General features: G+C 44.5%; 2 protein-coding genes across 2 annotated transcripts; both read right to left on the reverse strand.

The window, feature by feature from the left end:
• Positions 1-882: 882 nt before the first annotated feature.
• On the reverse strand, positions 883-7474 carry LOC146287161 (grainyhead-like protein 1 homolog). The gene is made up of 15 exons (XM_084700387.1): positions 7357-7474; positions 6581-6770; positions 6318-6382; positions 5805-6132; positions 5527-5609; positions 5224-5380; positions 4935-5046; positions 4704-4798; positions 4179-4416; positions 3662-3786; positions 3395-3423; positions 3157-3245; positions 2187-2272; positions 1860-1924; positions 883-1749 (listed from the first exon to the last, which is right to left on the reverse strand). The coding sequence occupies exons 1-15, from the start codon at positions 7374-7376 to the stop codon at positions 1635-1637; spliced, it is 1797 nt and encodes a 598-aa protein (XP_084556513.1). The 5' UTR covers positions 7377-7474; the 3' UTR covers positions 883-1634.
• A 445-nt stretch (positions 7475-7919) lies between these two features.
• On the reverse strand, positions 7920-13810 carry taf1b (TATA box binding protein (Tbp)-associated factor, RNA polymerase I, B). Its single transcript, XM_084700388.1, has 15 exons — positions 13652-13810; positions 13385-13483; positions 13207-13297; positions 13022-13119; positions 12794-12886; positions 11920-12022; positions 11449-11620; positions 11083-11182; positions 10573-10720; positions 10179-10356; positions 10029-10072; positions 9422-9512; positions 9245-9315; positions 8803-9034; positions 7920-8305 (listed from the first exon to the last, which is right to left on the reverse strand). The coding sequence occupies exons 1-15, from the start codon at positions 13667-13669 to the stop codon at positions 8140-8142; spliced, it is 1704 nt and encodes a 567-aa protein (XP_084556514.1). The 5' UTR covers positions 13670-13810; the 3' UTR covers positions 7920-8139.
• Positions 13811-14129: the final 319 nt, after the last annotated feature.

Here is a 14129-nt window from a genome sequence, read left to right on the forward strand (position 1 = left end):
GGGTGGGAGTAAATAAGGCCGCTGGGAGCTCTGGGCAACAGATGTAGCCCTTCCCCCCCCCCTACCCCCCTTCCATGGGGACACTGAACAAACAGCAGTGGCCTCACTAAGGATAAACTCACGCACATAGGGAAATGAACGCCACTTAAGCAAGCCTATACAGAAGGGTGTGTGTTGAGGTGGGTGGGGTTCTTGAATTTAGGTCATCCCCCCCCACCACCACACACACACCAAAAAAGGGTTTGAAGTACCGAGATGTTACATGTTTTCTGTAGTCTTCATGTCTTTTATCTGGCGGACTCTTAACAGAAGTTTGCAGTCAAAAAGTGGTTTCAAGTGTGTGAAGTCAAATAAAATCATCTCATTTTACTTCTAATGTGCTGAACCTCATCAAGTCAACACTCAGCAGTGAGCTCGTCTCTCCCCCTCGTACCCCTTTCATCCTTGCCCAGCTCCGGCAGTGTTCCACCACACACACACACATATACACACACACACACATATACACACGCACACAGTTAGGGGAGATGGATCTGGACAGAAACTTCACAAGGCTTCGCTAATTCACATGTGGATGAATGTGGCCCACAGCCACGAGCTGAAGGTGACAGAGTTTGTCCCAAACTGCTGACACTACAGAAGGCTTACAGCTCCTTATAAGTGGTAACATACTTGCTGCTTTCTGGCTTATCATATATTGTACTGTATATTGTACATTTTTAGTCGTTCAGGAGGACTGTAACTGTGTTTTGAAAAGAAACAGAACAGGACAGGTTTGACCTTAAGGTGATAAGTCATGTTTTCGAGCAGTGGGGTTTGGGATACCTATTGAACAAAGCCAATGTGTAGGCCCAGATGGGTCTTCAAGCACAAAAGGGCATCTGAAAAGAATTTATATGGTTTATTCTCAAAATACACAATTTTTAAACAAACCCTTCCTGTATTCTTTTACTTCCTTACCACATTTACTCCGACAAAAAAGATTCACATTCACAGCAAGATAGGCATTTCTCGTATTTATGCAGAATCACAGAGATTCTGGACACAAGTAGAAAAATGTAGCTGCTATTGTCCAGTTATGCACATATAAATACATATCAATTCATATATTAGCCTTTAGTTTACATGATTGGTAAACTTGCAAACCCACACACCAAATTACACAAGCAAAATGAAACACCAATACATTTTCACCTAAAACACAAGGTGAAATTGCCTGCATGAAAATAATTATACACGATACAACACATATTACCATGTGTATATGCATTCATACATACACACACAATGTTTAACACGTCGGAAGTCTTCAATCACGGAATACTTTCATATGAACACTAATGTCCCAAATGTTCTGTCAAATGGTTGGTGTGAACAGTCCAAATGTTGCATTGCCGATGAACACCAGTCAAATTAACCTGAAATGTCTATTTTTTGTTTTTGTCCAAGAGGTAGCACATCCAAGGGCATTGTGTATGACAGGCAGCCGTCAAGAACATATAATTGTCTTTGAAGAGGTCCTGTACAGTTGTGTAAACAGATGACTAATCTTGTTCTGAGGGCCCTTGGAAAGACCCCTTGAGTTTAACCTCCATAGGGCCCATGCTGCCTAGATCCACAACCCCGGACTGAGGTCAAATCTCAGTCAGAGTCAGCAGAACCTGCCCCCCCACCTCCTCCATGTGGATCTGGAAGGCATCCTCATTGGAGTAATGCTTGATTATGTTGTCGTCCATGTGAACCAGGATCCTAGTTAGGAGATAGATAGATAGAAGGGGTCCAATCAGGGAAACGTCTAAGATTTCCATTATAATGGAGGCCCAGGAATGTTCTCTACTGTAAGAGTACAAAAGCCTTACCCTTTTTTGCACCTCTTGTATACCTTTCCCATTTTCTCAATAGGAAGCTCATATTTTTCTGTTACCTGAAGGTACAAGGACAACAATGGGGATTCTCTGGTTAGAATGATAGGTGCAGTACAACTGCAGGGTCAATACAACACATTCCACCCTGTATCACTATTGATGGCTGTGGTCATTGTGATGAATGACCACGTCCTGTCAGGCACAAACAGGAAACAACTCCTTTTCCTGTGACACAAGGTGGCACAGGATGCTGGACTGAACTGCCTGTCATTTTAAAAGGCCCAAGCAAAGTGAAGAAGACAAGCCTTCAAATGAACTCACTGCCTCCAGAAGTCCTGCTAGAGTGGGCGTCCGCAGCATCAGAGCATCAAACACCTCCTCTGCTTCCTTCCGGACGTAAAGAAGGACTGCAGAGACGGAGAGAGAGAACGATAGACAGTTACAGGGCTGTGGGCGGAAGAGAAAAGAGGAAATGAGATGTGAGATACTACATCTACACCCACAGTATGGGCTGGGTGCCATAATACAGACCATGCTGCTACTGGTCCAAATGGAGGAATACGCACAAAGTTGTTATTCAGGACAGTTACACTACAGTGGTCGTATTTGTATGGGTCTGACAGAAAGAATACAGAGAAGTCCCTGGTTGAATGTGAGGTGAGATTTGCTCCAATTCTCCTAAGAATGGCTTGAAGTGACACATTCACAGGTGCCCATGGTTATCTCCCACTTCTCACCCATAGGACAGAAATTCAGCAAACTTGCATTCTACAAAATGGAGTCCAAATCAGTGTGTTTATGTGCTCTGCTCCTGGCGTCTAGGGAGTTAGACAAGAGCCTGTCCAAAAATAGACTGAGCCTGAGAGAGAAAGTGGCAACAGAAAACAGCAAACAAGCTTGAATCACTACATATGAGTGAAAAGCAGTCCAGAGACACGGCCAGGCTAGGAAAATGATTATGTTTCCCTGGAAACCCCAGCCAGTGTGGGTGTGTATTGTGTATCAAAGTGGGCAGTGCTTTGCAAACACGTGGCCTCTGTTGACATGCACCCAGTCAGCTGGTGTTGGTGGGCGAATGCCAGAGCAGCAGCCACAGCTGCAGTCACACCACCGCCAGTCAGAAGCCTCAGTCTACGTCTCTCTCTAAACACAACGACAGTTCTTCAAACCCTCACAGTTACTAACACAACAAAGAGCAGGTGCAGAATTAGTTTTTATCTCCTCCTCTTTCTCTCTTGTTGTATTGCTCTGCCCCACCCCTAATTCATTCTTTTACTTTCTTTCACTTTACCTTTTTCTGGCTCATCTCTCCGGGTTCTTTTGTTCTGCAAATAGTCAAAGTCTTCTACTGTGTTGTAAAGCAGTCTCTTCTGTCCCAGGCTAAAACAACACAAACAAACATACTGGGTGAATGTCCTCGAGTGTTAACAGCTGTTTTCGAGTAAGTTATCAGCATTGTCCTGTCTTTATCAGTTAATTTGCTCTTGATTTTTTCCTGTGAAATTAAAAAAAGAGAAAGATGCACACACCTCTCTTCAGTGTCTTCTGATAGGCCTGTCTGTGAGGTGACAGTAAGAGAGATCAAGAGGAGGAGAGAGAGAAGAAGATCCAGATGAGAGACACGTCAATGAAAAGGATGATTTTAATCACAATTAACGGACACTCTAAAACAGCATCATCAACAGGGCCCCATAACTGGGTTTCGTGACTTTATTTGTGTCTATGTGTGAGTATATGTACACAAGCAGATAAACAAAACCCAAAGCCACCCATCAGCCGCAGCGTCAGAGGCTTACGTGGCGCTGGCTGCTGGCGTACTGGACGTCCGGGATGAAGAGGACAGGCTCAGTCTCCATGTCGCTCATGGGTTTGAACATGGTGAAGTCCTGTGGAGGCTTCCCATGCAGCGCACAATGCAGGGCTGAGGGGGGAGACAGAAAGGTATATCATTTGTGTGCAGTTCTGAACAGCTGCCTGTATGGAGGTTTAGTACAATGTGTTTCGACTGCAGGGATTTGCATTTTGCATCATGTGAAGACGCCTGCCTTGATGCATCATGCGTCTTCACATGATGCCTACAGTCGGCACTCAGTGAACAGTATGTAACAGACGGAGTTAGTATTTCCTACACAAGGTTTTTACTTCTATATAGGGAGTTATTTTGTGACAGCTGCTTTTCATTTCATTTCAAGTTTTTCATTTGAACTTAATGAACAAATTACATGTAATAAAATGTTAATATTTAGGAATAAAACATGCTAGTGATATTGGCATAGAAACCAATTGATTTCTGACTGAATCAGGTGTCCTTACATGCTAAAGTTGGGTCAAGGGGCTTGGTTTTCCTGCGACTCTGCTTCCTGTCCTCATCCCTGATTTTGCGTTCGGCACCTTTGTCGCAGAACACCTTGATCTGGCTGTAGGCCCGGTGTACCGGCTTGTTTCTGTTGCTACCGCAGACGTACGTGTCGATCTGGAGGTTAAGAGGCAGGCCCCGCACCCCTTTCTGAGGGGAGAAGTCTGTACTCAGACAGTTCACCGACACAAAGATCTGAGGGCCAGGCAAAAAAGAAATATTTAACCGTTTGTATGTAACATGGGCATGTTTTGAGGAAGGACACTATATAACATGAATCATGTTTATAGAAAGTTAAGGACATGTGGTTAGACGTTTCAGGTAAGATGCACTTCAGACAGTGTTCCTAACTAATTCCTCTGCATTACGTGTTTTTCATTGTGTTAGGCGCCCCCTCATGGGCAATTCATGCAGCTGCTTCCTTTGTTTGACGACGCACTGTAATGTGGAACAAAGCACACAACAGGGTAGTCCTATCTCACCCGTCCTTCTCCTTTAGTGTCCCATGTGAAGGAAATGGCATTGAAGGCAATCTCTTCAATGTTAGAAATTGTGTGGAAGCTTTCTTTGTAGTCCGCTGGTTAAAGCAAACAGTGCACATAAATGATTATTTACATTCTGCTGGACAGAAGAAGCATAAGTAAACAAGTCAGTGTCTCTGTTAATGTAAATGTCTTTGCCCAGTGTATGCATGCATGTGTGTGAGTCCTTACCGATATCAATGCAGCGCTGCTTGGCAGTATGCTGTCTGCTGTGCCAGTACCGCCAGTGTTTGAGCTGGTCTTCCGTGAACTTCTCATCTCCAAACACCAGCATCACAACACTCTGAAAACCCATATAGCAAATGCTCAGACAACCATTGCTCAATAAGACACATTTGAATTCAGTGCAGGGAAGACACCTCAAGCATTTTTCACCGTATTTGTAAAAAAATATATACATATAGTATGTTTTTTTCTGTCAGTAAATTACATTTTCAAATATGAATTTCATATATCATACCCTTGCTCTGGTACTTTGATGGGGAGGCACCTTTCCACCACCTAGATCCCTGAGAGTGATGGGATAGAACTGTCCCTTGTTTAGGTAGCTCATCTGCGTGGAACCGTGCTTAGGGCGAAGCGACTGGGGGGCCTCCAGCATGTACTCAAAGTGTTGACTGAGAGAGCAAGGGAGGGAGGGGGAGAGAGGGGGAGAGAGAGGAAGACACAAAGAGGCAGAATGTCTAAGAAGCTGCATCATGATGCTACTGGTTGTGTTGACAGGGCTGTACAGTTGGAGCTTATGTATGTTTGCTTGTGTTACCTTGAGGCTGTGCCGTAGGGAGAGTAGTGCTCGGGAGAGATGGGCGCCATCCTTAGCTGCAGCTCCTCAGACTGAGGAAACACCTGGAAAGACAATGGATGGCGATTGCATAAGTGACTGTACATTCGGTATAAGTGGTAAGTCCAGTATGAAGATTAAATAACATATAGCTTCAATGTATAGGGCTATCCATTTGAATGTATAACACTGCATGGGACTTTGGGCCTTTTGAAAGGTGGCTGTGGTGCTGTCTTATAGTGACCGGAGGAGAGCCCTACCTCAATCCTACTGTCCTTGTAGGAGTCAGCGTAGGTGGAGTCAGGGTCCTGGTTCCTGGAGCTATACTGCTGGTGGTTGAGGTGGCGGCTGTAGGTCACGATGTTGGAGTGGGACCCCTGGGTCTCATGGAGACTGAGAGAGGGGTAGGACTGCAGGGTGCTCTCAGGGCTGCCCGAGTAGGAGGGGATGGAGCCCATGGCGTCTGTTTCCAGGAACTGGGTCTTCTTCCTGCGGCTGCCAGAGATGCCCTGCACCACCGTGCTCAGAGGGACGTTCCTCAGCGTGGTCATGGCCAGAGGGGACTCCTGGACGGGTAGTGACAAGTTGCTGGAATAGGACAAAATGTTAGCGTTATAAACGTTTGACTTTGTCAGAATAGCAATAATTAATTTGGCTCTTGTACAATGCAGTGATGGTACCAAAACAGATACTATTACAGACACATTTGATGACTAAATGCCACGCAATGTCACAGTAATAGCTTTTTATGGCATGTGAAAGAAAAGGTTTACATTTTGTCTGATTCGGAATCCCCTAAGAGTACTTCTACTTTGGGATGTCCAGCAGTCCTCTTGTCCTTAGGCACATGTTGTAAAATAAAAAGCAATACATTGTAATTATACAGTTTCTGAAATGTCTGTATCCCTTACTGCTAAAACAACCATTGTATCACAGAGCATTTGTCATTCAGCCGTTTAGTATCCAGCATTGAGATTGAGATGGAATGATGTGGGGTCCTGGACCCTCCGTAAGAGAGAGAGGAGGGTCAAGGTACCTTGTAGTAATCATATAGGAGACCCAGAGCATTGGCACTGTCGTCATCCCCATTCATACTCATCATGGCCTTGGAGGCAACTGTCAAAGGGTTCTCCAGAAAGGCTCTCCAGGCATTGTCTTCCTCGATGAATCCCTGGGGTTGGCCATCATATGACGGGTCACTTTGCACCACCAAGCCACCCCTCTTTCTGCACAGACAATGAGACCAGGGACAGGCACTGGTGAGACAACATCTATCCAAGAGTAGACCCCAAAAAACTGAGCTGAATGTGTATCTTCTATATAACGAGGTCGGTTGGTGTGTAACTGCAACAATAATTGGCGTTCATGTGTTGGAGCGAAAGAGCAGAGGAAAGAGGAAACATGTAAGGTAAAGAGCACTTAAAACCAAATCCTGCTCATCCAGTGAGACAGGTCTGACACGTGCTAGGGCTCGGCAACAACCTGCCTCATGACGGTCTCCTCACTTTGAAACTATTATTCCGACGACAATTTGTTGGTCTTTTTTTTTTTTTACATAATTATTGGATTTAAAACTTGACCGTTCAACGCATACCAAAAAGAATAATAACAGACAAAAGTAGTATTACATTATCAAAATTGTAAACGCTGCTTTAAAAATAGACTTTGTCCTGGCTTGACAGAGAAACATTCAAAACAGTCAAAGAAAAAAAAAATAACGTCAAAACAGAAGTACAGTACAACTTCCCAACACTGACCAACAGGTAGTTCATATTCAAACATCAGTTACTACTGGACTATAGTATTACTCACTTGGCAGACTCCTGTGTCATTTTGATCCGTCGGACTGGACTTTCGAGTTGGAACGGTAAATCCGATCCGTCCACTATGAAAACTGGCGAGATCCTAGTGGCACGACTTATGTCAGTAGTGTCAGACAGAACAAGTTTAGTCACCTTTTTTCACCCTAGTTTTAGCTGGGATCCGGTATGATTATTTCTGTGACGTAGGCCTTCAGTTTGGGGCGGGGTTTGCAGGTAGATTTCTCAAAACAGTTCAGTTCCGCGCCACATAATGCATGGGGAAAGCGCACCTGAATCCAAGTCAATACACTTGCAGGCAGACATTCATCTTTGAAATAAATGTACCTGCCTCTCAAACCTCTCAAGCCAAAGGGAAAAGTGTTGCCCACGAAGTCTCATGATATGTCACACCCTTGGAGTCAATTGTATTCAAAAGTCTCAAGTCTTTCATGCAAATGAGGAACTAAATAATTAGTGAAACAATAGCCATCTCACTGTCACAAATGTCCAAACCTTTGTCCCCCCCCTCTGCCAACAAGCAAGTTTATGAAACCACAAACAACAAGCTGAAAGTTTTGGTATGGGAAATAAAAATAATAATTTTTTTATTCAAAGATCAATTTTACAAAAGGACAAAATATATACAACAGCAAATCACACACACAAAACATGTCTATCAATTCATCTGAACTACACAGTAATTAGGTCAATAAGTCTGTTCCCTCAGTCACCAGAACGTGTTTTTCTAGTTTGTTTCCAAGGTGTTTACCTAGTGTTTTTCTGGGCGTTGCTCCTACTTTAGTTTGGGACTTTTTGGGAGGAAACGTCTCTCTACTTTCAGGACTTCCTCAAACACACAGCTTGGTTGGACATTCAGGATGAAGGAGAACAGCTGCAGCAACCAAACAAACATTTTGGGTAGAGTGGCTTCCACTTCATCATAGTGACTCCTACATCCCCTGCGGTGGAACAGAGAAACATTATTGTAATAATTTTATACTTTCATTCTCATCACTTGTTTGGTAAGTTCTTCCACAATACCTATGATATGTGTCTGTTGGCACAGCATCTGGCCCATTACTACTATTATAGTTTTCCTTTAATTGGTGAGAAATGGACCATACCATCACCAGAAAGTGAAAGAATTCATGTGAAGCAAGTTAGGAGGGAGTGGTCACTGCATCTCAAAGACATAACAATGAGAGTAAAACTGACCATGCAGGAGTGAACACACAATACAAACCCCACATTAAACGAATGATTGTAGCAATGATCACAACATAAGGTCTACCACGACCGGTTGAATCCACACAACTAACAAATAGAAGCAGAAACTACCTGAGCTGAATTACATGATATGTATACTGGCAGTGCAACTATGTCAGCAGTAAACCCTGAGATGACAATACAGGTTATCCTTGCTTAACCCCTGTGTGGCCAGGGAGGGAGGCCTCACCTGTCCTGGCAGAGCCTCAAGGAGGGGTGCCAGTATGTCGGGTTGGAAGGCTGGAGTTCTCCATCTCGCAATACTACCAGGCTGCCCAGGTTCTGCTGGTTCAAGCTGGGCCCGTCCACAGCCCCGTCCTCCCCCCCCCAGCGGAAGCAGAAGCTGGAGGGAGAGGAGGGTGGGAGGTTGGTAGACAAGCCAGACAGCTTCTGGAAGGTCATCTGCAGCTGCTCCGCAACACCTGGACACACACATGGAGAACGTGTGGTGAGACATTTAATGGGAAATTGAGACTACTGTTAGAAAATGAACGAAGGAAGAGATAACGGGAGACACAGGGACAGAGTGTTAGTGCGGTCATTCCGGCTCATTTCACAGCCTGGTAACCATGTAAATAGCGGTGTCTAAGGTCACATGTAGGGTTGTTGAAGGGATTTGGAGCACCACCTACGTCTTCTCTTGAGAACAACAGCCTTGTACTTTTTCGACGTGTACAGAACTTTCTGGGACTTCCAATGTTTTCTGAAGAGAAACCATAACAGAAAAAAACATCAGTTTGAGTTGAAAAATAGTGTTGCTAGGTGTAGTATATCAAATAAGGGTTGATGTTGATTTATCTTTCTGCTACCTAGCAATGTTCTCCTCTTGTCTCTGTCTAGCTCTGGTCAGGGCAGACTCCACCATCTTGTACCATTTCCTTATGTTGAAGCAGTTCTCCCCTGTTGGACAAGTGAAAAGGGAGAAATCGTCGGATTAACACTTGATAGAATTGTGCACACCTGAGACTTGCATTTCTACATTTATGTTTAGCCAAAATCTCACCACCCTCACAACTTCTGAGCAAAAAACTTTTTTTTAATGACATTTTTGACTTTGAGAACAAACATGACTTAAACTTTTTCCAAATCTTTGTCTGAGAATGCAAGGGATGGAGAGGGTTCTAAATCATTCCCCGGGAGGATGGGGCAGTCAGAGCTGGGGAATGCAGTCAAACAGTGCATGCAACATTCCATCAAACCTTTCAAAGTGTCACACCCTCCGCTGGATGTCAGTTGAGAAAATATATGATATTTGACATGTTTTGTCAATAATCTAGATCCATTTTCATTCAGTGGTTTTTCAAATGTACACCGATGAGTCATGTTGAGGTTTGCAATGACGTGACCACATCCAGCAGAGTATTATCGTATATTATGCATCAGTAATCTAGGAACAAAATAAGACCAAATATTTACCTGGAGTTTCCTTATTCATGTCACTGGCAGTGTTTGCCAGGTCCCTAAAGATTAAGATGCAGGTGATTGAAAAGGGTCAGTTAAACAGTTACATTACATGCAGGAAAACCTCCCCTTTAGCAGATACACATACCACCATTCTCCACTTACCATTCTCTTCTGTCGTCCAATTTGAAGAGGAGTTTCATGGTGACGATGATCAGGGCCGCAGCCTGGACGTCGTAGAGAGGGAGAAGACATGTGGACTTCATGGGTCTGAAGCTGTGAAGGGCCTCGTCCTCCATCCCAGCCTGTTCCATCACCCGGCACACAAAGTCCTGTAGTTCATCTGAGGACCAAAAGAGCAGACATGTAGACGATAGTGACCAACGCGTCCGCGTGCACCTCGGAATGAGCCGGAAGTGTTGAGAAAGGAATGCCTGGCTGTGGAAGGAAGTGACCGTGCAGAACGAATACTTCGATGCAATGCCACAATTATTCAGCATCACAGCAGTGGTAACCCCAACCACAGGATGAGCCGAATGTGTTTTGTGGACAGACGTACCTGGCAGGTTGACTTCAATGAGGTAGCGGATGGTGAGGAGGGAGGGGTGCAACAGGCAGTCCTGGGTGATGGGGGGGAACGGGGGCAGGTCCAGGAACACAGCCAGGGTGTAGGCCTCCTTATGCAAGGCCCTGTGAGAGGGGATGGACTTCAGAACACAAACACGTCCCGTCAGCCATCCCCTACTACAATGACACTGTTACGCTGTGTTGGTACACTTTACATTTAACTGTTCTGTCACAGTTGTTCCAAATTAACTGCTATGTAACAACCCAGTGTTACTCATGGGATACTGTACATGTGATATGGAGATGAGGACCGGGCTGAGAGACATTTAAAACGTACAGGAGACTGAGCAGGTGAACGGGCGTGTGGCAACTTGTTCTAGTTTCGGTTGGCCCTGAGCCAAACACCTGTTTCGGTAAGCACATGGATTCAAATGACTGTGCTCGGATCAACAGTGCGCTGTAGCTCCGCGGCCGCTGAGTTTGAGTGGCGACGGGAGCTCACCTCCACTCTGAAGATGAGCGCATCTCGGCCATAGAGCCTCATCTCCTCTGGGAAGCCCTCGTGGGCGTTCACGTAGGGGATGCAGCCCTCGCTCACCAGCCTGCACAACACAGACAAGCAGGAATGTGGGAAAGAAGTTCACTCCTAAACTGGTGGAATAGTATTGGTATAACTGTTATTAAATCTGACCACCTACTAATCGTGCTGTGAAGTATGGTGAACTGGTGATTTTCTAGACACGATTCTGGTGACGTTATGATTATGAAGTGAAGTATAGGGATTCTGATGATGCTGTTAAGTAGGATGATTGTGATGGTGTTTAGTATGATGACGTGGGATTCCCAGTAGGGGTTTTGTGGTTGTGACCTGAGCAGGTCTGCCAGTGTGATAGCCTCCCGGGCCCACAGCAGGGCCAGGTAGCACAGAGCCAGGGTCTTGGGCATGCTCATCATCCTCTGACTCTTGCGCTGGCGTGGGGTGAGGTAGAAGGAGGCGTCCGCAGAGCCTGAGGTCACTGAGAGACCATCGTTTGAGTTCTCTGAGATATTCAAATCACAGGACATACAGACACAAAGTGCCCACAGGTCAAGTGGATGATGGACAAAAACACACACGCACACATGGACAAACATTTACATTTAGTCATTTAGCAGACGCTCTTATCCAGAGCGACTTACAGTAAGTACAGGGACATTCCCCCCGAGGCAAGTAGGGTGAAGTGCCTTGCCCAAGGACACAACGTCATTTGGCACGGCGGGGAATCGATCCGGCAAACCTTCAGATTACTAGCCCGATTCCCTCACTGTTCAGCCACCTGACTAACATATCAAACAGTACCTGCTGCAGAGCCTGCTCCGCTGGTCCAACCCTCCTCCTCTGTCTCACTGGCAGACCAGGCAGAGGATTCTGGAGCGCTGTCTGACTCTGAGTCCTGGGTGCGCTGGGGAGAGAGAACAGGGGTTTTCAAGACTAGTCTAGATCCTAGATGTCCTTGTGCTGGGTAGCTGAGATGTGGCTAGTAAATACAGACCATTCCTAGACACTGACCACTGAAATACTGTACAACTATGCACTTCAGATCCTTGACCTTCTCCTGTACTTTCTATATGCACTGTCTGTAAGTTGCTTTGGATAAAAGTGCCTAATAAATGAATAAAATGTCATAAGTAATGTCACTGTGTAAATATCACTTCTACCCTTACTTGCCAGGTTTGATTTTGTTGCTGACTCACTTACAACAGGCCAACTCTCATCAACACTGCTTCAGACAGCAATGCCACCAAATCAGCAAGCTCTTTCATTAAGCAACTGACTGTCAGTAAACTGCTGAGTTTTTTTTTTTAACCAATTCAACAGGATTATACCTATCAGATATGACCACAAGAGGGCAAAATAACCATTGGCACTCTATACTTTTGCCATTTCTTATCGCTACATTTTATTTTTCTCTCTCTGATATAGTTTTACTATTTGCTGCTGTTTTCCCACTAACTGGTCTCACTGCTTGTTATGACATTCTTTCTGCATTTGTTAACTTGTACTGTTTCTACTGCCATTATTGCATTTTAATAATTCTTTAATTAGCATTTATTTTATTGCCCCTTTGTAGCTGTTGCTTGTCATGTCACAATAATGTAATGATCCAGAATGACTTTGTGTAATACTGTGCACATGATCATACATCTCTGACTTTGGCTTGACCCTAACTCACCACTTTAAATTTGGAAGTATTGACAGGGTTGTTGGTGTAGGCTTGTCTGCTTTTCTGAAGGTACATCCTCCAAAACTTACACAGAACATCGTCCTACAAAACAGAACATGCATGACAGACATTTAGCCAAATCAAATGTACAATGTTTTCTATTGTTGGTTCATACTGGACGATGCTGTGTGAGTTCAAGTTAGCTGGCCGTCCTAACCCTGACAGGCGTGTGCATACCTTAAAGTAGGAACAGACTCCCAAGTCCAGGAGGGCTTCAGCCTGGTGTTTGAGGATGAACTGAAAACCCTCACAAACCATCCATTCCCACCCATGTTCTGAAACAGACATACCATAGATTGTTGCTTGTGCCTGACTAAACAGGAAAACTTGATTTGTTGAACAATAAAGTTCATACAACACACCTAGTTTTTTGGTTTTAGAGGACTTTGATATAGAGGATATCCTACTGGAACCCATCATTAACGTGTTGGTATCCACCACTTCTCTCGTCCTCTGTGTAAATGGAATATGAATGGTTATAGCAAATTTATATTAATCTTGCCATCCTTGACCACTAATATAGAACCAAGCTTGGCTTACCTCAATCACATTGTGGCACGATTTGCAATAGAACCTGCCCTCGTCGGATATGCCCCACTCCACGGCGGCACAAATGCTACAAGGCTCTCTGTATCCTCCCTGTGGAGACGTAACTAGCATAAGAAGCATAATACAGACATGCACACAGTGACTGACTGTCACAATGACTGGCTAGCTAGTTGTAAGCCATACTTGCGTACGTCTCGAGCATAGTTGGGATTTATATCGATATACTACATAGCTTAACGGTTTGCAAAATTATCTCACCGTTTGTTCTTCGTCCATTTCCGCAAGTGACAGTTAAATAAGATGTACCTAACTAGCTAACTCCCTCACATCGAACTATTAAAAGTTAAACCAACCAGCCACATGCTGAAATGAAACTTCCTGTGTGTTACACGTAAATAAATCCGATAAGACTTTCAGAATTTCCCCCAAGTTGCAACGGCAACATCTAACCATAGGGGGCAAAATTGACTAAATTATCCGTAGGTCTCTTCTACAGTGTGATAACAAAAAATTAAAATGGCATTATCATGGATCATTTCCATTGACCATTCTTTAGAACTCAATACATCACAGCCCTTTTGCTTTACTTGACGGTGGGACATTTTCTCGGTAGGATTTGACTCGGGTCTACGAAGCCTATGTGGGTGTGGGTGCGGATGATAGTGCGGGGGTGGTGACAGCATGAAAAAGCACCATGGAAACTACAACATGGGGGGAGAAGATGGCGTGGGTGGAT

Source organism: Hypomesus nipponensis, chromosome 6 (assembly GCF_054491055.1).
Source record: "Hypomesus nipponensis isolate SF chromosome 6, ASM5449105v1, whole genome shotgun sequence".
NCBI lineage: Eukaryota > Metazoa > Chordata > Actinopteri > Osmeriformes > Osmeridae > Hypomesus > Hypomesus nipponensis.